This window comes from Hypanus sabinus, chromosome 17 (assembly GCF_030144855.1).
Source record: "Hypanus sabinus isolate sHypSab1 chromosome 17, sHypSab1.hap1, whole genome shotgun sequence".
Lineage (NCBI taxonomy): Eukaryota > Metazoa > Chordata > Chondrichthyes > Myliobatiformes > Dasyatidae > Hypanus > Hypanus sabinus.
The window spans coordinates 53713462-53735990 of record NC_082722.1 but is presented as its reverse complement, the minus strand read 5'-3'; the positions used below and the strand labels follow the sequence as shown (position 1 = coordinate 53735990).

At 43.2% G+C, this 22529-nt stretch overlaps 2 protein-coding genes across 5 annotated transcripts in view; both read left to right on the top strand.

Annotated features, from left to right (window-relative positions):
- kars1 (lysyl-tRNA synthetase 1) overlaps window positions 1-2036 on the top strand; it is a 42937-nt gene extending 40901 nt beyond the window's left edge. For both annotated transcript variants that reach the window (XM_059993106.1, XM_059993104.1), the window contains one exon: window positions 1619-2036. In XM_059993106.1, the coding sequence (XP_059849089.1) occupies window positions 1619-1699 (81 nt within the window). In that variant the 3' untranslated portion in view covers window positions 1700-2036. The remainder of the gene's footprint in view (window positions 1-1618) is intronic.
- Window positions 2037-6513: 4477 nt separating this feature from the next.
- adat1 (adenosine deaminase tRNA specific 1) overlaps window positions 6514-22529 on the top strand; it is a 65106-nt gene continuing 49090 nt past the window's right edge. For 2 of the 3 annotated variants that reach the window (XM_059993103.1, XM_059993101.1), the window contains exons 1-2: window positions 17028-17193; window positions 21562-21630. In XM_059993103.1, the coding sequence (XP_059849086.1) occupies window positions 17028-17193; window positions 21562-21630 (235 nt within the window). Of the gene's footprint in view, window positions 6568-17027; window positions 17194-21561; window positions 21631-22529 lie in introns of those variants that run through there. The other variant, XM_059993102.1, reaches the window with a different exon arrangement.

Here is a 22529-nt window from a genome sequence, read left to right as displayed (position 1 = left end):
ATGTTTCCAATTGTGGGAAAATGTAGGACCAGAGGGCACAAATTCACAATAAAAGAACATCCCTTTGGAACAGAGTCGAGGAGGAATTTCTTTAGCCAGAAAGTGGTGAATCTACAGAATTAATTGCCGCAGACAGCTGTGGAGGCCAAGTCACTGGGTATATTTAAAGTGGAGGTTGATGGGTTTTGATTAGTAAGGGCATCAAAGGTTACAGAGAAGAAGGCAGGAGATTGGGGTTAGAGGGATAATAAATCAGCCATGATGGAATGGCGGACCAGACTCGGCCTAATGGCCTTATTCTGCTCCTATGTCTTCCGGTCTTTCAACAGCACATCTTGGGACTGTGTTGGTCATTGACTCAAACAACTCATTTCAATGTATGTTTGGTGTACGTATGACAAATACTTTTGTGAAAGTTTGTTATAATATTTAATGACAAGCTGAACCCCTGTAATTCTCAAGAAAGTAAAGGCGCTGGGACACCTTCTTTATGATTGCATCAGTACGCTGGGCCCAGGACAGATCATCTGATATGTTACTGCTCAGGAATTAAAAGTTAATTCTGTCCACTACCGATGGGGTATGTTTAAACCACCCATCTTCCTGAAGTCAACAAACAGCTCTTTTGATGTTGAACGAGAAGCTTTTGTGCCACTACACTACCAAAAGACCTATAATAACTTGCTCTGGTAAGCTAACTTGTCGCCACCTGCAATTTGTCCAACAACTGCAGTGTTGTTGGAGAATTGGGAAGTAACATTGCAGCTGTGCTTTGCCACACAATCAGGTGTGTACAGAGGGTAGAGCAGGAGTTATACTCTTGGCCTTGAGGTGTCTGTGTCCAATCAACCAAGAGGGGATGTTACCAATTATCACTGATTGATGAGATCTACCCCTGAAGAAGCTGAGTATCGAGTTGCTGAAGGAGATACAGAAGCCCAGGTCTTCAAGCTTGACGATGAGTTTGGGTGGGATGATTATGAACATGTTGGTCCAGTGCAGAATGAAGAACCAGAGAATCTCTCTCTTGAAGGATGCCTGGATGTTGGCCTCAGACACTGAAAATTATATGGTTGGCTAGGGGCTTGTCATAGTTCTTAGTATCAAAGCCTGCAGAAATGATATTGAACTCATTGGGAGTGATGGGTGATTGCAGCTTGTGCTACCTGATCTTACTTTATAGGAATTTATCTTGTTTAAAAACTCTGCCAGAGGTGTTGAATGTCCCATCTATGATTCCAGTTTGGTCTGAAATAGCCTTTTTCTGTTGGAATGGTCTTCTGAAGGTTGCACCTAGACTTGTATGACTGGATTGCCAACTCTAAAGTGGCACAGATCTAGCCCTCAGCAAATTATGAATCTCTTGTTTCACGCAGGGCTTCTGGTTAGGCCTATTGAATTCAATGTTAAAGCATACTTTGATGGCATCTGAAATCAATAGCCTTGGGTCTTTAAAATGATTACACTTCAAATGGCATCTCTTAATTTACCCATAAGCAGCAATGTGTGAAATGTTGTTATATGCAGGTCAGAAATATGTACATTTGACATTGTATGTAAAATGATTTCTTACAAGATTAATATTAAAAAGATAATTTTATTTTGTCTTTTACTTTAGGAGGTCTTGTTCTTCCCAGCAATGAAACCAGAGGACAATAAAAAGAACGATAGTGCTGAAAATGCACCTTCAGCAGATTAGAAACACTGCCATTCAATGGATCACTGAAACAGGATTACACCATCACATGCTTAAGTTTCTTAAAAAATTGTCTTGTGACTCCAAAAGAAAGTTAAACTTGCTTGCATTTCAAGTATGCTGACATTTTCAAGTTATTTTTGTTTTGCGATAATCTCCAATTCCTATAATTAATTTCACATTAAGAAAATGTAACAAAATTATTTGTCAGTTTTAACATCTTTTATTCTGATGTTTCTGGACTTTTCCTGAATATGTTCCTAGAATGCAGCATTTTTTTTGCATTACAGAGAAGGATACTGTATTGATGAATCATTAAAAAATTTGAAGGAACAGTGAATTGCTCTTAAGTTGCTGCTTTTTTAAAAAAAATTATACATTTAGATTCTTTCTAAAAAAAAAATAATAAATCAGTGCATAATAACATCATGAAAAATAAGACACTTGATTCTTCTTCAATGCAGACTGGATCTCTTGAGGTCAGCTTGGTATTTTACACTGGATGGGCCATGCTTGTATGTATGTAGTTCTGTCACTACACTATAAGAAGAATGTGTGCTTAAAAAAAAAACTGCAGATGTGGCCTCGATGTGACCTGTTATTGGTTGAGAGTAGCTGAGCTTGTTTTCCCTGGAGCAAAGGAGACGTGAGGAATGACCTGATAGAGGTACATCATATGATAGGCATAGATAGGGTAAATCGTCAAAACATTTTCCCATGTTGTGGATATCAAACAGGAGAGTTGAAATAGATAAATTGGTTTATTATTGTCACATGTACCAAGGCACAGTAGAAAATCTTGTCTTGATACTATTATACAAGTTTCAAGTTCAAGTTTATTGTCATTCAATAGTACATATGTACACAGCTAAACAAAACAATGTTCCTCCAGACCATAGTCTTCCATCCTAACAATCCTTATACTGGTTATTCACTAAAACAGTGCATTGAGATAGTCCAAGGTAAAACAATGTGTGTAGAATAAAGTATTACAGTGTGCGGAAAGTGCAGTGTAGGTAGATAGTAAGGTGTAAGGTCATAATGAAGCACACTGAGGGCAAGAGCCTATCTTACAGTACTAGGGAACCACTCAATAGACTTTTAATATTAATTTAGAAGCTGTCCTTGAACTTAGTGGTGCATGCTTTCAGACTTTTACCCCCTCCATGGGGCAAGAGATATAAAGGAGACAATGTTCAGGGTGGGTGGGGTCTTTGATTATGTTGGCTGCTTTACTGAGACAATGAAAAGTGTAAACAGAGGTAGACAAAGTCAGTGGTGGGAGGGGGTTGATTTCTGTGATGTGCTTGGCTGACTTCACAACTCTGTGCAGGTTCCTGTGATCACAGGCATAGCAGTTGTCATACAAAGCTGTGGTGCAACAACTTAAAAACCGATAAGGGGCAAACAGGAGAAAATCTACAGATGCTGGAAATCCAAACAACACACAAAATGCTGGAGGAACTCAGGAGGCCAGGCAGCATCTATGGAAAAGAGTATAATCAATGTTTGGGACCCAGACTGTTCTTCAAGTCAAAGGGGATGTGTCAAAGTAATCACATTGTCAAGTTCGCCAATGCAACTGTGGTAGGGTTCATCACCAACAAAGACAAGACAGCCTGCAGAGAGGGAATGGAAGAGCTCGAGGCCTGGTGCCAGGCAAGTAACCTCTTCCTCAACGTCAACAAGACAAAGATGGCTATCGACTTAGGAGAACTTGCCCCACTTGTATCCCTCTTTACACCTGCAGCACAGCAGTGGAAACTGCAAGTGGTTTCAGTCTCCAGGAAGTGCAATCTCACACAGCCTCGTGGTTTCAGAACACATTCCACACAATCAGCAAAGCTCACCAACATCTCTACTTTCTGAGGAGGCTGAAGAAAGCTGGACTTTGCACATCCATACACACATCAATCTACAAATGTGTAGCAGAGAGCATCCTAACAACCTGCATCATTGTATGGTACAGAAACTGCACTGTGGTGGATATGAAGGCTCGACAACAGGTGACTAGAACTGCCCAATGCGTTACCAGAACCAACTTGTCCAAAATCAAGGACAAATATACAGAATGGTGGCAGAAAAGGGTCAGTAACATGGAGGATGTCACCAATCCCACTCATGGACAGTTTGCCCCACTCCCAACTATGCCAGGACCACCAGACTCAAAAAATAGTTACTTTCTCCAAGCAGTAAGACTGGTCAACACTTCCAGCCACTAACCCACCCCTCCATACCCCCTACCACCTCCACTTTATGCACAGATACTCCTATGCTTAGTGTTACTTTATGGACGTTCCTTGCACTTCTTAAAAATTGTATTCTTTATCTTCTGTATTTTTTTTGTGCTGCATGGAAACTGGAATAACAATTATTTTGTTCTTCTTTACACTTGTGTATTGGAAATGACATGAAACAATCTTGAATTTGGATTTTCTTCAACTTCCTGAGGAAGCAGACATAAGCTATAGTGTGCTTACTTGGCCATGCGTCAATATGATTGGACCAGGATAATTTATTGCTAATGTTCACTCCTGGTAACTTGAAGCTCTGAACCCACTTGACCTCAGTTCAGATGATGCAAATGGGAGCACTGAGTTTATATAGGATCTGAGGGGTGAGTTTATTTTTGATTGCACAGTTAATATCCAGAACATGCTGGAAATGATGAAATCAGATACAATTACAATCAGTTTAGGAGGTATTTCGATGGATACTTAAATAGGCAGGACATTCAGGGATATCATTCTAATGAGGGCACTCTAGGTGAGCAGGAGTCAGCACGGACATGGTGGCTCCAGGGGTCTGTTTCTCTGCCGTTAAGTGTCTTCAAGTTTAAAAACAAAATCAGTTCATTACCTCTCACCAGTCTGCCTGGAAATACTCGGCTGGCTGTACAAGATGTGGAAAAGTTACTGACTCTTCATTAGAAACTAAATTTGTGATCAATTCTGAGCTTTACAGTAGTTCAACAGCTGGTGCAGCAGCTTTGAGATTTGCTGCCTGTAAGGAGTTTGAATTTCTCTCCGTGACTACATGTATTTCCTCTGGATGCGCCATTTTCCTCCCACATTCCCAAGACGTACCATTGGGGTTAGTGAGTTGTGGGTGCGCTGTATTGGTACCAGAAGTGTGGCAACATTTGCGGGCTGCCCAGCACAATCCTCACTGATTTGGTTTGACACAAATGACACATCGCACTGTTTTGATGTACATATGACAAATAAAGCTCAGCTGATTCTGCATCACGGTTCAGCATTTCCAAAGTCACTGAAGAATTAAAGAAATTCATTTGTGCCTCAAAGAGCAGCCAAAGCAGAAAACCCAAGCCTTGCTGCATTTAGGATATAGTGAGATACCGTTATAAAGACTGTGATTTATAACTAAACTGTATGCATTCATGGAAACTTACATAGAATTAACACCTGTGTAACCAGGCATAGAAAACACACTTGACACTGAACGCAGAGCTGCATGTTTATGTCATTGTTCCCTAGTCCACATCAACAGTGCCAACCTAACCAAGATGATGGAAGAATATATGGCATATACAGTGCTGAGACATGATGTACTATTGATTTCCCTTCAAAGATGATGATGATGATGTGTGAACATGGATTACTAAGTTTAAAAAAAAAAGCAAAATCAAAAACTTATATTTGTAGTAGGCAGCTGTTGCTCCCAGGGGATCATGGGTTAGCGCCTCTGGTGGACTGTGTCCTCTCCAGGGTGCAAGCCTGGGCAGGAAGGTTTGAAGAACCCGCTGTTGCCCATGCAGCGACTCCCCCTCACCACATCACTGATGTAGTCCAAGGGAAGGGCAAGCACCGACACAGCCTGGCACCAGAATCGTCGCAGAGGTTGCCAGAGTGAAGTTGTAAACAACATCAAACTGCCTTAGGGACCCCGGCGCCGGATTTCTTCCTCAGGGTTTTACTCCCGAAGACTTTCCCATGGGTGGGAATTGCCACAAGACAGCGGAGGTTTAAAATCAAAGTTTTCCTTCTAGGCAGGCTGCTGAGCCCCACCTGCCCGAAGCAACTGGCTTTGAGGCACCAGTAGTCCGCCTTTGCCCCTTGTAAGTAGAAAGAGTTCCGCCAGGCCTAGAAGCTAAGCCACACATGAAGGCCAAGATTTGGACTTGGTTGAGTCACACACCATTTGGAGCACTTTATAGGTTAGGGGAGTTTATCTCCATGGCCACCCCCCCCCCACCCCCACCCCCACCCCCACCCCCACCCCCGGTCTGTGATAACCTTAGAAACCATTTGTAGAGTAATGCATAACCAATTATCTCAACCTAAGCAGTCCATACCCTCCTCAATCATGTGAGCACAAAACAAGTTTAAGACCAAATATTACAAAACCTAAGACACTGTTAATCATGAGTAATAAAAGTTAACTTGTAAGAATAATTCCATTTACAGTTGCTTCATCCTTGACAACTGTTCCTTCATTTCAAACTTGAAAAACTGGACCAATAATTTCAATAATTTGTTGTGGGAGAAAGAGCTCACATTCCGAGTGGATCCTTTTGATCACATCTCCAGCTCTGACCAGCAGTCATCTCCGGGAACTTTTTCTCTCCACATATGACTTTAAACGTTCCTAGCCCAAAGCCTTCCTGTACAGCGTTTATTGGTTCATGTAACTTTTTTTTTAAATGGAGCTACTTCAAAGCCCCGACCCACGTCCCTTCCAGAATCATTCTGCACCAGTTTAAAAAGTTCAACTCAACTCCAGCGCAGCCCTGAACTTTTCGCCCCAATCACGTTGGCAGACTGCACAGCACGTGATCAGATCGGAAAGGCTGAATGCGCATGTGCAGTGACATCGTTCCGGCCCCGTGGCGGACAGTCGGCGTGCTGAAGGTAACGCTCCATAGACTGCAGGTGCTGAAAATCTTGAGGAAGGTGCACAAAATGCTGGAGGAACTCTTATTGTCGTCAGGACTGATGAAGGGTCTCGGCCCGAAACGCCGACTGTTCATTTCCTTCCATTGAAGGTGCAGACCCGCTGAGTTCCTCCGGCATTTTGTGTCTGTCTGGTGAAGGTGTGTTTGACACGCTCAGAAGATATTTTTTTTAACACTCGGGCAAAGCAGGCAGCTACCAAAGGTATGCGGATACCAAGCTGAGATAATCCTTCCAAATTTATGGGTTAGGGTTTTCAAAGAAATATATGCATTAATCATCAGTCACAAAGCATATGTTCTTCATCCAGATGCTAACAGTTTCCTGGGAATCCCAATATTTCATTCAGGACGGAAGTTTAATGATGAATCCACCGATACATAATCGTTTTCTGCAACACATAAGTGAATTATTCATTTTGTTGATGATACTAACATATGACATTGTCAAAAAGTTAAAGTTAAATTCATTGTCATATGCACAAGTACGTGTATGAACAGGTGCAATGGAAATTTGCAGTAGCATTACGGTCGCGTTGACTGCTCCTTTCAACGGATGCTGCCCGACCTGCTGAGTTCATCCAGCTTGTTTGTACGTGCACAGTAACAGGCTGTTCCAATCCAATGAACCCTGCTACCCATTACACCCAAATCCTCAATTAACCTACTTCCCTGGAATGTGGGAGGAAAGCATACTGTCATGAGCAGAATGTACAAACTCATTATAGACAGCAACAGAATTGAACCTTGTTAGCTGGTACTGTAGCAGAGTCACACAAACTGCTAAGCTTGTATGCTGCCCAAATCACCGACATACTTCATGAAAATTGTTGTTTTGCAGCAGCGGTACAATGCAAGACATAAAAATTACTACTTAGTACAAGAGTAAATTGTGCAAAAGAGGAATAATAAGGTAGTGTAATGAAAAGAAAGCATGTCTGGGATGGCAAAGGTCTGTAATGATGTACGTCACCTTCTTGAGCCACTACCTCATGAAGGGTTGCGCCTGTGATAGAGGTGGCTGCGTCCACAGCTTGTTTTAATGACCACTGCCTAATCTTGCAACTGGAAGTCCTCATCATAGATTTCCCCACTATTGGAAACGTCTCGATATCTACCTTGCCATGTCCTCTCAGTATCGTGTATACTCAGAGGCTACTTCACGAGATACCTGCTGCACCCAACAAAGTGATTAGTAACTGAATGCTGAAGGGGCAGCCCATCCACACCAGGGCTCCAGTCACTGTGTGCCCAGAGATGCCCCTTCCCGCACCACCACTGCAGTGCGTGGCCACCCAGTGCCACTTTTGCCCTCCCGCCAGCTTGAACCAGTCCATCTGGCCACTATCCTATGACCGCTTCCATCAACAAGGCATCTTTGCCCACAGAACTACCACTCACCAGATCCTTCCCTGTTTTTTTTTGCAGCATTCTCTGCAAATTCCAGAGAGTGTTGCGTGTTAAAATCTCAGGAGACCAGCAGTCTCTGAGACACCCAAACCTGGTAGCCGTCAAATTAAGCTCTTTAAAAATGGATTGTTCAGATACAGACCACAATTTTTATACAGAGGTATTCAAGTCCGGAGACCAGTAAAGCTACAGAAACTCAGATATGATCTCCAGAAAGCCATCTCATGGGCAAAGTGGAAATTCTGGACCAAATCAACGAGAGATGCTCTAGCAGGGTTTGAATGGTATCACCTCCTACAAGGTTAAATCAAGCAACATGGGAGACAGCAGGCCTTGGCTTTCAGATGAGCTCAATGCATCCTATGCTCACTTTGACAGAACACGGAGAAGCCATTGTGCACCCGACACATCCCCTGATGATCCATTGATCTCAGTATCTGAAGCTGACGTGCAGGCTGCTGTCAGGAGAGTAAATCCACGGATTGGATTGGTACCGGTGGGCTACCTGGCCACGTACTAAAGACCTGTGCTGACCAACTGGCTGGTGTGTTCACTGAGGATCTTTAACCTCTTGCTTTGGTGCTATCTGGTACCCACCTGCTTCATTCAAGCTTCAATTATTCCAGTGCCCAAGTAGAGCATGGTGACTGACCTCAATGACTATCGCCCAGTTGCACTTACATCCACAATTATGAAGTATTTTGAGAGGTTGGTGAAGAACCTTATCAGCTCCTGCCTGAGAGGTGACTTCGATCCACTCTAATTTGCTCGCTGTCCACAGCAGAGGCCACCTGTTCGGCTCTTCACTCAATCCTGGAACATCTGGACAGCAAAGATGCGTATGTCAGGATGCTCTTTATTGATTACAACTCAGCATTCAATACCTTTATCCCCTCAAAACAATAAGGTCCAAGGCCTTGGCTGCAATACCTCCTTGTGCGATTGGATCCTGGATTTCCTCACTTGTGGACCCTAGTTGGTTTGGATTGGCAACAACACCACAATCTCCTTCAACACCAATGCACCACAGAGCTGTTTGCTTAGCCCCCTGCTCTATAGACTTCATGAGAGGGAAACCAGAGGTCCTCATTGGAGGATCAGATGTGAAGAAGGTTAGCAACTTTAAATTCCTGGGTGTTACTATTTCATACCAGTCCTATTTCAAAGGACGTAAGTGCAATTGTGAAGAAAGCATGGCAGCACCTCTACTTCCTTAGCAGTCTGCGGAGATTCGGCATGCCATCTAAAACTTTTGACAAACTTCTGTAGATGTGTAGCGGAGATTATATTGACTGGCTGCATCGTGGACTAGTAGGGAAATACCAGTGCCTTTGAACAGAAAGTCATACAAAAGGTAGTGGATTCAGTTCAGTATATCGTGGGTAAAAACCCTCCCAACCATTGAGCACATTACATGAAATGCTGTCGTAAGAAAGCAGCATCCATCACCAGAGATCCCCTCCACCCAGGTCATGCTCTCTTCTCGCTGCTATCATTAGGTAGAAGGCATAAGAATCTCAGGACTCACACCACCAGGTTCAAGAACAGTTACTACCCCTCAACCATTAGGCTCACACTCACTTACCCTAACATTGAAATGTTCCTACAATCAATATCTCACTTTAAGGACTCTTTATCTCATGTTCTTGTTATTTATTGCTGTTTATTTATATTTGCATTTGCACAGTTTGTTGTCTTCTGCACTCTGGTTGATCTTGCATTGATCCTGTTATAGATACTATTCTATAGATTTGCTGAGTATGCCTACAAGAAAATGAAACTTAGGTTGTATATGGTAATGCACATATACTTCGATAATAAAATTTTCTTTGAAATTTGAAAACAAGTACACCCCTCTACAGTCTGGAGAAGTCTTGTCAAAAATGGTCTTCGTGGAAGAGTTGCTGCCATAAAGCCGTTCCTGTGAAGTGGAAAGAAGGCAAGAGACTCAGCTATGCACAAAAACGCAAGGAATGGAGTCCTGAGCAATGACAGCAAGTGCTCTGGACTGACAAGTCAAAATTTGAACTTTTGGCTCAAGCAGGAGGCAGTTTATCTGTAGGAGGGCTGGAGACCGCTAACTACATAGATGAGTGCCTGCGGCCAGCAGTGAAGCATTGTGGAGATTCCCTGCAGGTTTGGGGCTGGATTTCTGCAAATGGAGTTAGTGATCTGGTCAGAATTAATGGAATCCTCAATGCTGAGAAGTACAAGCAGATTCTCATCCATCAGAGAGGCGTTTAATTGGTCACAACTTCAGTGACCCCAAACACATAGCCAAGATTATATAGACAACAACACACACAAAATGCTGGTGGAACACAGCAGGCCAGGCAGCATCTATAGGGAGAAGCGCTGTCGACGTTTCGGGCCGAGGCCCTTTGTCAGGACTAACCGAAAGGAAAGGTAGTAAGAGATATGAAAGTAGTGGGGGCAGGGGGAAATGCGAAATGATAGGAGAAGACCGGAGGGGGTGAGATGAAGCTAAGAGCTGGAAAGGTGATTGGTGAAAGTGATACCGAACTGGAGAAGGGAAAGGATCATGGGACGGGAGGCCTCGGGAGAAAGAAAGGAGGGGGGAGGGAGATGGAGAACAGGCAAACAACTAAATATGTCAGGATGGGGTAAGAAGGGCAGGAGGGGCATGAATGGAAGTCAATGTTCATGCCATCAGGTTGGAGGCTACCCAGCCGGTATATAAAGTGTTGTTCCTCCAACCTGAGTTTGGATTCATTTTGACAGTAGAGGAGGCCATGGATAGACATATCAGAATGGGAATGGGACGTGGAATTAAAATGTGTGGCCACTGGGAGATCCTGCTTTTTCTGGCTGACCGAGCATAGGTGTTCAGCAAAACGGTCTCCCAGTCTGTGTCGGGTCTCACCAATATATAAAAGGCCACACCAGGAGCACCGGACGCAGTACACCACACCAGCCGACTCACAGGTGAAGTGTTGCCTCACCTGGAAGGACTGTCTGGGGCCCTGAATGGTGGTGAGGGAGGAAGTGTAAGGGCAGGTGTAGCACTTGTTCCGTTTACAAGGATAAGTGCCAGGAGGGAGATCGGTGGGAAGGGATGGGGGGGACGAGTGGACAAGGGTGTCGCGTAGGGAGCGATCCCTGCGAAAAGCAGAAGGAGGGGGAGGGAAAGATGTTCTTGGTAGTGGGATCCTGTTGGAGGTGGCGGAAGTTACGGAGAATTATATGTTGGACCTGGAGGCTGGTGGGGTGGTAGGTAAGGACAAGGGGAACCCTATCCCGAGTGGGGTGGCTGGTGGATGGGGTGAGGGCAGATGTGCGGGAAATGGGAGAGACGCGTTTGAGAGCAGAGTTGATGGTGGACAAAGGGAAGCCCCTTTGTTTAAAAAAGGCTTTTCATTCCAGGACGAAGGAGATGTCTTCCTTTTTTAAACAAAGGGGCTTCCCTTTGTCCACCATCAACTCTGCTCTCAAATGCATCTCTACCATTTCCCAAAGTTCTTCCACCCATTGGTTCTGGGACCTCCTGCGGATACCAAAAAACGCGGATGGTCAAGTCCCTTATATAAAATGGTGGAGGATTTGCATATAACCTATGCACTTCCTCCTGTATACTTTAAATCATCTCTAGATTACTTATAATACCTAATACAATGTAAATAGTTGTTGCACTGTCTTATTTAGGGAATATTGACAAGAAAAAAAAGCTGTACGTGTTTCTCTTGCTCACAAGACAAGCAGCAAACAATGATCAAACGATGAGTAAAACATGCAATACCTGTACAGTAGTTGTTACTCTGTCTTGTTCAGGGAATAAGGACGCTTTGGAGGAGGCTCAATAATACTAAAGTCAGGAACTGTGGAGGTTGGCAAGGTAGCCTTTCTCTTTTGTGAGTTTCTTGAGCTCCTGTGGGAACGCTGCTGCAGCCGATTCTCCCGTGATCTTTACGTTCTTGAGGCTGTAGCGCTTTACATAGCCAGCCAGCCATCCCTTACTAGCCTTAAGCTCTTTTCTCTCACTCTCATCAACCCCGTCACGGTAGTGCTCATAGAGACTAAGAGCTTTTTCACATATAAATTGCGAGCAGACAAACGAGACGCGAGGTGAGCAATTCTTGAACAATGAGTGCTGGAAGAGCACTTTCAGGTTTTCTCGATTCGCGCATGCGGAACTTGCGGATAAGGAGGGCCGACTGTATATGCTTATTGCATTTGATAGGAAAGATTTTCTGTAATGATCCTTGTGACAGCAGAGCTGATTAATCCTGAGTATTATACGCCAGTGAGTCTTACACTAGTGGTGGGCAAACTATTGGAGAGGATTCTAAAAGACAGGATTCATGAGCATTTGGAGAAGCATTAGGGATAGTCAGCATGGCTTTGTGAGAGGCCACACGGGTCTGACTGTTTTGAGGAAGGTAAAGCAGTGGGTATGTATACTGTATGGATTTTAGTAAGGTGTTGGACAGTGATCCTCATTCAGAAAATCAGGAGGTATAAGATTCATGGAAACTTGTCTGCGTAGATTTGGAATAGGCTTGCTTACAGAAGGCAGAGGCTGGTGGTGGATGGAGCAAAGTCTGCCTGAAGGATGAATGGTAGTGGTATTTTGCAGGGATCTGTTGTGGGACCCCTGCTTTTTGTGATATCTATAAATGACTTGAATGAGGAATTATAAGATGTGTTAGTTAAGTTTGCAGATGACGCAAAGGTTATTGGTGGTGTGGATAATGTAGAATAGTGGTCGTCTACCCTTTCGATCACAATCGACAAGTCGATCTTTGAGACTCTCCCAGTAGATCCTGAAAAAAGAAGAAAAATAAATACACAAATACTGTTGAGAGATTGTTTCCGGGTTGTGGGGTTTTTGTTCCGATCTTTCTGCCCAGTGCGCATGCGTGTCTCTCCCCCGCACTGCACAGTGTAATTCAGTGGTCCCCAACTACCGGGCCGCGAGGAAACGATATGAGTCAGCTGCACCTTTCCTCATTCCACTGTTGAACTTGAACCCATGCGAGGTCATCAGTCGCCTAACTGCAGTGACACCCTTGCATCAGGGATTACTGGTTGGCCTCGGGCAGCCAGCGGGAAGTGGCCTGGAGCGCTGCCTCTAAACCTACTAAGCTCACCGAATGTTTGTGAGGATCCCGGTACTAAAATATTCACAGACAACCAGATCTAGTAGCAGAGCAGCTACCGCACTGCGATCTATTGAAGCAAACTTTTGTCGGCCGATAAATCCTGCGGGGTGGGGGAATGGGCGTGCATCCTAACGCACTCCTTGCTTGGTCGCTCTCTCCAGACTGCGACCACCGCGGCCCCAGTACGGGGACCTCCGGTTCCGACCTTGTCTTCTCACCCCACCCACGACCAGCCGCACCTGGCCAAGGCATCTGTCGGCAGGTGGGCAGGAGGCTGGAGTTCGGGCCCGGAGGCTGTCTAGTGAGGCAATGAAGCCCTCAAAACTGCTTCGGTACCCTGAGTCCAAGCACCCTGCACTTATAGACTAACCTACTGAATTTTTCCAGCGGAACCAAGTGCCAAGAGCCACAAAAACTAAATTGCGGAATAGACTGGACATAAGGAACCTTTTTCGAGTATCACTGTATTCCGGTCATGATTGACACCCTTCCCCATCGGCCGGTCCACAAGAATATTGTCAATATTAAATAGGTCCATGGTGCAAAAAAGGGTGGATACCCCTGGTGTTTATACATTATTTCTACTTCTGGGTTGCGGGGTTTTACTTCTGGTCTTTTCTGCCCCAATGTGCATGCATGTAACTAATCGAACTGGGGGTCGATCTTGCCTTTCACTAAGGCCGAGGTAGGGGACCTTGGGTTTAAAAAGGTTGGTGACCACTAATGTAGAAGGTTGTCATAGTTAATAACAGCATATTGATAGGATGCTGTGCTGGGCTAAGAAGTGGCAGATGGAGTTCGGTTTGGGTAAGTGTGAAGAGATGTATTCTGCCTTCACTTTTGACCTTCCAAAAACATAAATTCAGTGGCAGGATTCTTAGCAGTGGGGAGGAACAGAGGAATCTTGGAATTCAAGTCCGTTGTTGCTATGCAAGTTGATAAAGTGATGAAGATGTATGTTGTTTAGGTCTCCGTTAGTCAGAGGATTGAGCTGTGAGGTACTAGTGCAGCTCTATAAAACTCCTGTTAGGTGTTACGCACCCCGTAACTGGGTCACTTACCAGCAAAGATAGAGAGGTCCGTTGAAGTCTGATGGTACTATTTTTAACAGTATTTATTGATAAAAATACACAAAAATAACATCAATGCAAACATACAACTAATATACGTCATCAATACTAAATCTAAAAGTGCGGATATAATAATAATCAATGAGAAATAAGCTCTATCATTGTCTAGGGGATAATGTATTGTCCGATGGAAATATAAAAGTCACTCAAGTTCATTCAAGCTGCAGCTTTTTGGTTGGAGAGAAAGATGGAGGTTTAACTTGCCCGTTCCTTTTATGATGTCAATCCTTTGAGAGTCGTTGGGGGCTGTTTTCCCATTTGTGGTTAGCTAAAGCCATGCTTCAGTGGTAAAGGCCCACCAATTCCGAGGCAAATGGAAAAGGACGCACGTGGGCTTTTCCACCGGCTTTCGCTATTACGCTGTTACAGGAGTTCTAGCATTTCTTCTGGTGCGTCTGAAGGGGTTGTTCCCCAGACCCTCTTTTATCCTGACTCACGGGGTCTCAGATGTCAATCAGGTTGGGATGATGCAATCCTTCCACCAACTCCCCTCGGTTCATTGCCTGAGGGGCTTCGATGAATCGTACAGTATTCAATACACAATTCCGTCTCCAAGAGACAATAGCCGTTATCAATGGTTCCGCCTTTTGGAGGCCAGGACACATTCCAAACTCTTTGTGGATTCTGCATGTCTTCCTCTCGTTTCCTGGGTCTCCTGGCCTGACTTAATAGTGATCTTGCGATTCTCAAAAAGGAGGGGGCCACGGACGTAACATAGGCCACACTTGGAGTATTATGTTCATTTCTGGTTTCTCCATTATAGGAAAGATGTAGACAGGGTGGAGAGACGAGGTAATATGTTTTTGGGGAAACTATACTAGATAATGTGTCTTATGATGAAACTGAGCAAAATAGAGCTTTTTTTTGGACTGAAGAAGAATGAGAAATGACTTGATAGAGCAGTGTAAGAGGATAAGAGGCATTAATAGAGTGGGCATGCAGCACCTTCTTCCCAGGTGCAGTGACTAAGGCGATAGGACATTTTTAAGGTGATTGGCGGAAAATATAAGGGTGATGTTGGGTAAGTTTTCTTAAGCAAAGCAGTAAGTACATGGTACATACTGTGAGATGTGGTGGTAGAGAGATGCATTAAGGGGACTTAGGCACCTGGATGAAAGAAACATAGAGTGCTATGTGGGAGGGAAGGGATAGATTGATCTTATAGTAGGTTAAAAGGTCAGCACAATATTGTGAGCCATAGGGCCTTTTCCTGGGCTCTATGATGCTATGGCTGTGCTGTACTGATCTGTGTTCCAGGAGGGCTGGATTGCCTTTGTCACAACAACATATTAATGGCTTTGAAAAGAGATTTAATTGTCATCACAGGACAGACTTGGTTGGAGTAATTCCATCATTTGAGCACTAAGTGCATATTCGTTCATTTTTGGAGCGGAAATGGAGATTGGAATGTGTGGTCACAACTACCAGGATACAGGAAAAAGCCTGTCATGTGCACTGTTTATACACATTGAATCATTACACAGTGCACTGAGGTAGAACAAAGTAAAACAGTAAGAATGCAGAATCGAATATAAAGCACTATTGAAAAAGTGCTGTGCAGGTAAATGAGGTAGATTGTAAGGTCACAAACTCATATTTTACAAGAGGTGCATTCAAGAGCCTGACAAAAGTTGTCCTTGAGTCTGCTAGTGCTTCAGGCTTTTCTATCTTGTGCTCAGTATAAGGGAGGAGTAGAAAGAACATTCAGGGTGAATGGAGTCTCTGATTATGCTGGCTGCTTTACTGAGGCAGTGGGAAGTCCATTGAGGGAGGCTGGTTCCCCTGAAGTATTAAGCTGTGCCCACAACACTCTGCAGTTTCCTGCAGTCACGTGCAGAGCAATCGCCATATCAAGCTATCATGCAACCAGATAAGTTGCTGTAGATGGTGTATTGATTTATTCCATTGAATAGGCACAGAACAAAGACAGGTTCAGAGTAGAAAGTGGGAAGTGATTAGAGATGACTGAGCTAGAGTGTTGAAGAAATGTACGGGACTGTACAGTAGCATAACAGTTAGCATAGTGCGCCAGTGAGCGGAAGATTTGGATTTAATTCTCGCCGCTCTCTGTAAGGAATTGTGGGCATACAATTTTGTTGCCAGAAGCATGGTGATACTTGTGAGCTTCTCCCAGCACATTCTTGGACTGTGTTGATTATTAACACAAACAATGTATCTCTCTATATGTTTTGATATACAAATAACAAATAAAGATAATCTCTTTAACTGTGAGGTAGTGAGGACAGCATTGCTTGGGGCAATTGTGCAAAATTCAGAGCTTGAAAAAGAAAAACATTTTGGTGAGAAATGTTTCTGAGAAAATCCGCATGTGCTGGAAATCCAAACAGCATACACAAAATGCTGGAGGAACTCAGCAGGCCAGGCAGCATTGATGGAAAAGAGTAAACAGTCAAGCTATCAGGCCAAGACCCTTCTTCAGGACCTGAAACATCAACTGTTTACTCTTCAATGGGTGCTGCCTAGCCTGCTGAGTTCATCCAGCATATTGTATGTGTTGGTGATAATTTTTTCTTTAACCCAAAATATTTTCTGTGTTTCCCCCTCCCTCCACTACTTTCAAATCTCTTAGTGTCTCTCTTTTCAGTTAGTCCTGACAAAGGGTCTCGGCCTGGAACGTCGACAGTGCGCCTCCTTATAGATGCTGCCTGGCCTGTTGTGTTCCACCAGCATTTTGTGTGTGTTATTTTCTGTGTTGTTCCTGTTTCCATTTGTAACCACAGTTTATTTTCTTGTTCTTCATGAGATTTTCAGCAATGTGGACAACAGATGAAATTGCCAGTATGTGCTACACACATTATTCTACCAAATTACCAAAGAAAGGTCTGCCGGATCCAGGTCGAGAATGGACTCTGCTCGCAGCTGTGGTAAAAGTTGAGGAGAAAGCAAGCATGCAGAGCAATGATGGTGAGACAGCAATACACTTCTGCTATCTGTCATGGGGAATGCTTTATAGATGCACATTTTAAACTTTGTGGAATTTTGATGTCCAATACGTGTGAATATGATGATTAATTCTAATGAGAAATTATTACTTTTGATAATTTCTCACAGTTTATTTCCATAATTTTCAATTGTGTACAGCATGCAGTCCACAGGCCATGGCTAACCTTGCTTTCTGACCCATCTCCGGAGCCTGTTATACTGATTTGGGTCCAGTTCTGATTGGTGCAGTTTTTTTTTCTACATGGATGACAGACTTTTAACATTTCATGCTCTGTAAATAAAACAAAAATGTCTAAATTTGATCATCTTGTTAGACTCAACATATGTTGCCATTAGCTAAACTTGCCAGCAGACTCTTTTCAGTTGTCACATTAGAACATGTAAGTTTGCATCTCTCAGTGACCACTTTGCTGACAGCATTTTCAAATAATCATCCAATATTGTCAGCCTTACATTAGTAGTGATTAACTTACAGTTGGTGCTGTTACATACCCCGTAACTGGGTTTACAGACCAGTAGAAATAGAAGAATCCGTTGGAGTCTGGTGGTACCGAAAACTAAAGGTGTTTAATAGTAATACAGTATCAAATATAAAACAGGTTAGCAATAATAAACATAGAAATGTAGGAACAATAATCGACAATAATAAACAAGCTCTATCAATGTCTAGGGGTAAATGAATTGTCGTAGAAGAATATAAAGTTCAGTTCAGTTCATGCATGCTGAGGTAGTTGCGGTTGTTGTATTGTAAGTTGTTGGAGAGAGAGAGAGAGAGAGAGATTGAGCAGCTGCAGCCAGCAAACCTTCTGTTGCTTTCTGATTCCGTTGTACAGTTGTGGTCACTTGGGTATGACTCTCTGTTCTCAGCCAGACTGTTCTTCTGTGGTGGACTCGTCACTCTGGCATGAGTGGACACACACACACAAGTCCCCACCGGTCCTGCCCTCACACTGTGAGCTTTGTTGACCGATCTCCTGATTCGGTCCTTGAAGCCCCCACCTTCCTGTTGGTTCACAACACTCAGTCAGTGTCCACTGGTGTGTCTGAGGGGTGTCTCCCCACACCTGTCTTTTATCCCTACTGACTGGGTATGAACCATCCATCACCTCAAAATGACCATGTCCATCAAATCAGGCCACTCCTGCTGTTTCCTTAGGAATGTTAACGAGCAAAGTAACGTCCTTGCTGCGAAAGGTAAACAATCCAGTGAAGAAGCCATAATACATAAATCAAATGTGTGTGTGTGTCTCTCTCTCTCTCTCTCTCTCTCTCTCTCTCTCTCTCCTATCTGTAGCAGATGTCCCTGCCTCTGTGCTTCGCCTTTCTCTCTCATTAGCAGCATAGCAATAGCAATAGTTCATAGTTCTCAAAGGGGGGGGAATAGTTCACCCTGTACCCCATTTCCATCAGGTCTGTTCAGCACTCATAACAGTGCTTAACAAATCTGGTGAATTGCTCCAGCAAATAATAAAAAATTGAAGGGCTAATCAGCAAACGCATAACAGGCATTTCCTGAGTGGGGTTGGTGGGGTGAAAAGACCATCAGTAGACAGATACCCAGATAAGAAGATTACAAGCATGAGGAAGGTAAATTAAGATTGGTTTTAAAGCAGTCATTTTTTTTCTCTATTTGCAATTTTTCCAAATTTAGCAATTATTTTGGATAGGGCCTGAGGTGGCCCTATCTGATTTTGTACTTGGGTATGGTCTTAATGCTATTCTTGAGAAAATTCATCAGGTATCAATGGGAAGTTATCATAGGCAGGAAGGGTCCTCCCATTGAGTCCTGGAGTATCTGCAGAAACATTATATTCACTGGGCTTATTAAAGAAAGTATTGGGAAAATATGTGGATTATTTCTCTGAAAAGTTGCTTTGACAGTTTCCACATTAATACCCAACTGTGCCCTTTGGAATTGCAAGTTTACAAATGCTGTGCTGGGGTAATTAATTAATTAAATTCTAGCAGTGGAATTGTGCATATTTGGTACGCCTAACTATCAAATTATTTGGAAGCTTGCTGAGTTCCTCCAGCTTTTTGTGTGTGCGTTATTTTCTGACTTGACTACAACATATCTTGCGTTGACGTGGAGTATAAATAATGAATAGAAATTCAGATGATTCAGACTTTTCAATAGCTGGCTTAGAATCTCTCAGAGGTGATGGTGAGTTTACAACAGAAGGTCAATGGACTTAATTCCAGCACTAGAATAATTTTTCTCTATCTGGAACCTGAGTGATGCATCCATTTTCCATAACTATTCTGCTTGGCTGAAGATTGAAAGCAATATGTTTTTGTAATTTCCATCAGTAAATGTTTATGCTGAGCAGCAAGGAGGATATGAGTGATCTGCATGTTGAACGACTCAACATACTTGGAGAGAGCAAAAGAGGTTTTCTACCAATGGACACGTTTCTTTGATTGAGTTAGTGATAGCAGGGACTTCAGCTCAGTGCTTACATTAAACTCTGTTGATTTTGGGCAGAAATATATTCCTTAACTGTTTAGCTGAACTGTGTTTCGTGAGACGTGCTAGAAGTCGGTTTTGTGTACCATCATATGCAATGAGTGACACTGTCAGTTTATTTCCTTTTTTGCTTCGAATTGGAGTTAAGTTGAAATGATCTAAATCAATGTTATTGGCTTGGAATAATATCTGTAGATATTGCTCCATGCTGCTTCAGTAAGATTCCAGTTAAGATGGCACCAAGCTATGGTCTCCATCAAGGTCATGGCTCAGACAGCTGTTTTTTAGGTTTGTAGGGATGGTTTTGGAGACAGAGAGGGGCGATGGGGTCAGTTTAGGGTTTAGGGATAGGGGTGTGGGGAGTTGGAGGTCAGGTTGGAGTCTAGGCCTCTGCTCTGCATTTGAAGGCCGGAGATAAACATGACAAAGGACATCGGTGGATAGATGGCAGGCTGACGGCAGGCAATGTGGAAGGAGAAGAGTGAGAACGAGTCTTGATGTACCACCGCCCCCCCCGGCTAGTGAGTCCCCAGTGGAATCGGAGGTCTATGCTGGCTGGAGGAATGAAGTACGTGAGTTGGCAAGTATGGAGCTTGAGGCCTAGAGCTTGGGGTCCCCTCATCAGCAAGTCCAGAGTTTGAAAGCTGGAGCTGAGAGTCCAGTGGAGGCTGGAGGCTCGCAGATGGCCTGGGGTTGGAGGAGTGAGTGAGTGTGTCTGTGTGTGCGTCTGTGTGCGTGTGTGTGAGAGAGATAGGGAGGAAAGGGGCTTGGTTTCCACCGATGCTGCCTGACCTGCTCCAGTATATTGTGTCTGTTGATTTGCTTTGCTCCTGTTGCTCTGCATGCTGTGTTGGCACCAGAACTTGTGATGATGTGATGACACTTGTGTACTAACCCCCCCCTGTACTAACCACATCCTTGTGGTTTTGGTTGTTATCAGAAATGAAACAGTTCACTCAAAATGCTGGGGGAGCTCAGCAGGCAAGGCAGCATCCTTGGATAAGAGTAAACAGTCAACATTTCTGACTGAGGTCCTTCATTAAGACTTCATCAGTCTTGGTGAAGGGCCTCGATCCAAAACGTCAACTGTTTACTCTTTTCCATAGATGCTGCCTGGCCTGCTGAGTTCCTCCAGCATTTTGAGTGTGTTGCTCGGATTTCCAGCAGCTGCAGATTTTCTCTTGTTTGTGGTACATTTCACTATGTTTTGATGTACACATGATAAATAAATTAATCTGATTAAATGATACCTGCAGTGATCAGATGTTGAAATCAAGTGAGGACATTGAGTACCCCAAGCATTATGATTCACGCTGTCTTAGAGTGGTGCATGGGAAAGAATCTTGAATGAAGAAAAATATTTGTTGGAGTTTGAAGGAAGAGGCATGTGATAGGCAGAGTTGTCTTTCAAAATTGTATTTTTCCATCTTTCACCAAGTTGGCATCTCAGCACCTCACATTGGATTGGGATTTCTTTTTTCATTCACTCACAGGTTGTGAATACTGTTGGGAAAATCTAATTGTCCCCCAAATGAGGAGGTAGTTAAGAATCATTGATGGGGCTCAAGTCCTGTGTATTCCAGACCAGAGCAGCACAGTGATTTCCTTCCTTGAAGAATATAAATGTTTTTAATGACAGTGAATATCTTCATCATGGTTATGAGTTTCCTATTAAAAATAAACTCCAGATTTATTTCACTGAATATAGATCTTTCAGCTGTCATGGTCGGCTTTGAACTTGTTTCCATGGATCATGGTGCCGAAGTCTGACTGCTGGTCCAATATTCTTGCTGGCATTCACATGGTAATATTTGAAATAAATGAATTTGGGAGTTTCTAAGAAGACTCTGTATTTTTTGCAGAATTTCTGGAAGTTGTTGCAATGGGAACTGGGTCAAAGTGCATTGGTCAGACAAAAATGAGTAAAACTGGTATGTATTGATGATAAATCAGTGAGGTAATGGTACTTCTTCAATGTCATATTTGTATTTTATTGTTTGTCAGATTATAATAGTGCAATTCATTTGTCAAACTCTCTTAAAATAGCTCTGATAAATATATTTATGTAATAGGATCTTTTAAAGTGAAGTCAGTGATAACTTTCAAAAATTAAATCTATATATGCTCAGTAATGAAGAGTAGTATTTCATATTCATTTCCAAATTAGGTTCATTTACCCACTCCTATTTTCATTGAAGTAATTAAGAACATAAAAGATATTCTGAAGTATTATCCAATCAGACTTGCTCTTTGGCCCCTTAGATCATGATTGACTTTTGTAATGGATATTCAATATCCAGGCTGGGAGGCCTTTTTTTTAGCAAGCTCAGCTTTCTAAAAACAGCAGCTGTGAGCTTCTAAAGATCAAAGAGTTGTGTTAAGCTTTCAAGCAATATTCTTTTATCTTTTTATTTTATAGAGATACAGTGTGGAGTAGGCCCTTCAAGCCACGCTGCACAGCAACCTACTGACTTAACCCTAGCCTAATCACAGGACAATTTACAGTGATCAGTTAACCTACCAATTGGTAGATCTTTGGAAACCAGTGCACCCGGAGGAAACCCACGCAATCATGGGGAGAACATGCAAGCTCCTTACAGGCAGTGGCAGGAATTGAACCCAGTTCACCTGTACTGTAAAGCGTTGTGCTGACCGGCGAAAGTTATGCAAACAAACAGCACTGTCTGTAGCACACAGACGTGCAGGCCCACAGAAAGGAGCAAACTGCTCAAGACATGCAGTGTAAGATGATAAGCTGATATTAATTAGGCTTGTATCAAACCAGAAATGCTAGTTAAGTTATTCAATTGAAGGAAGCTTTCAGACCAGA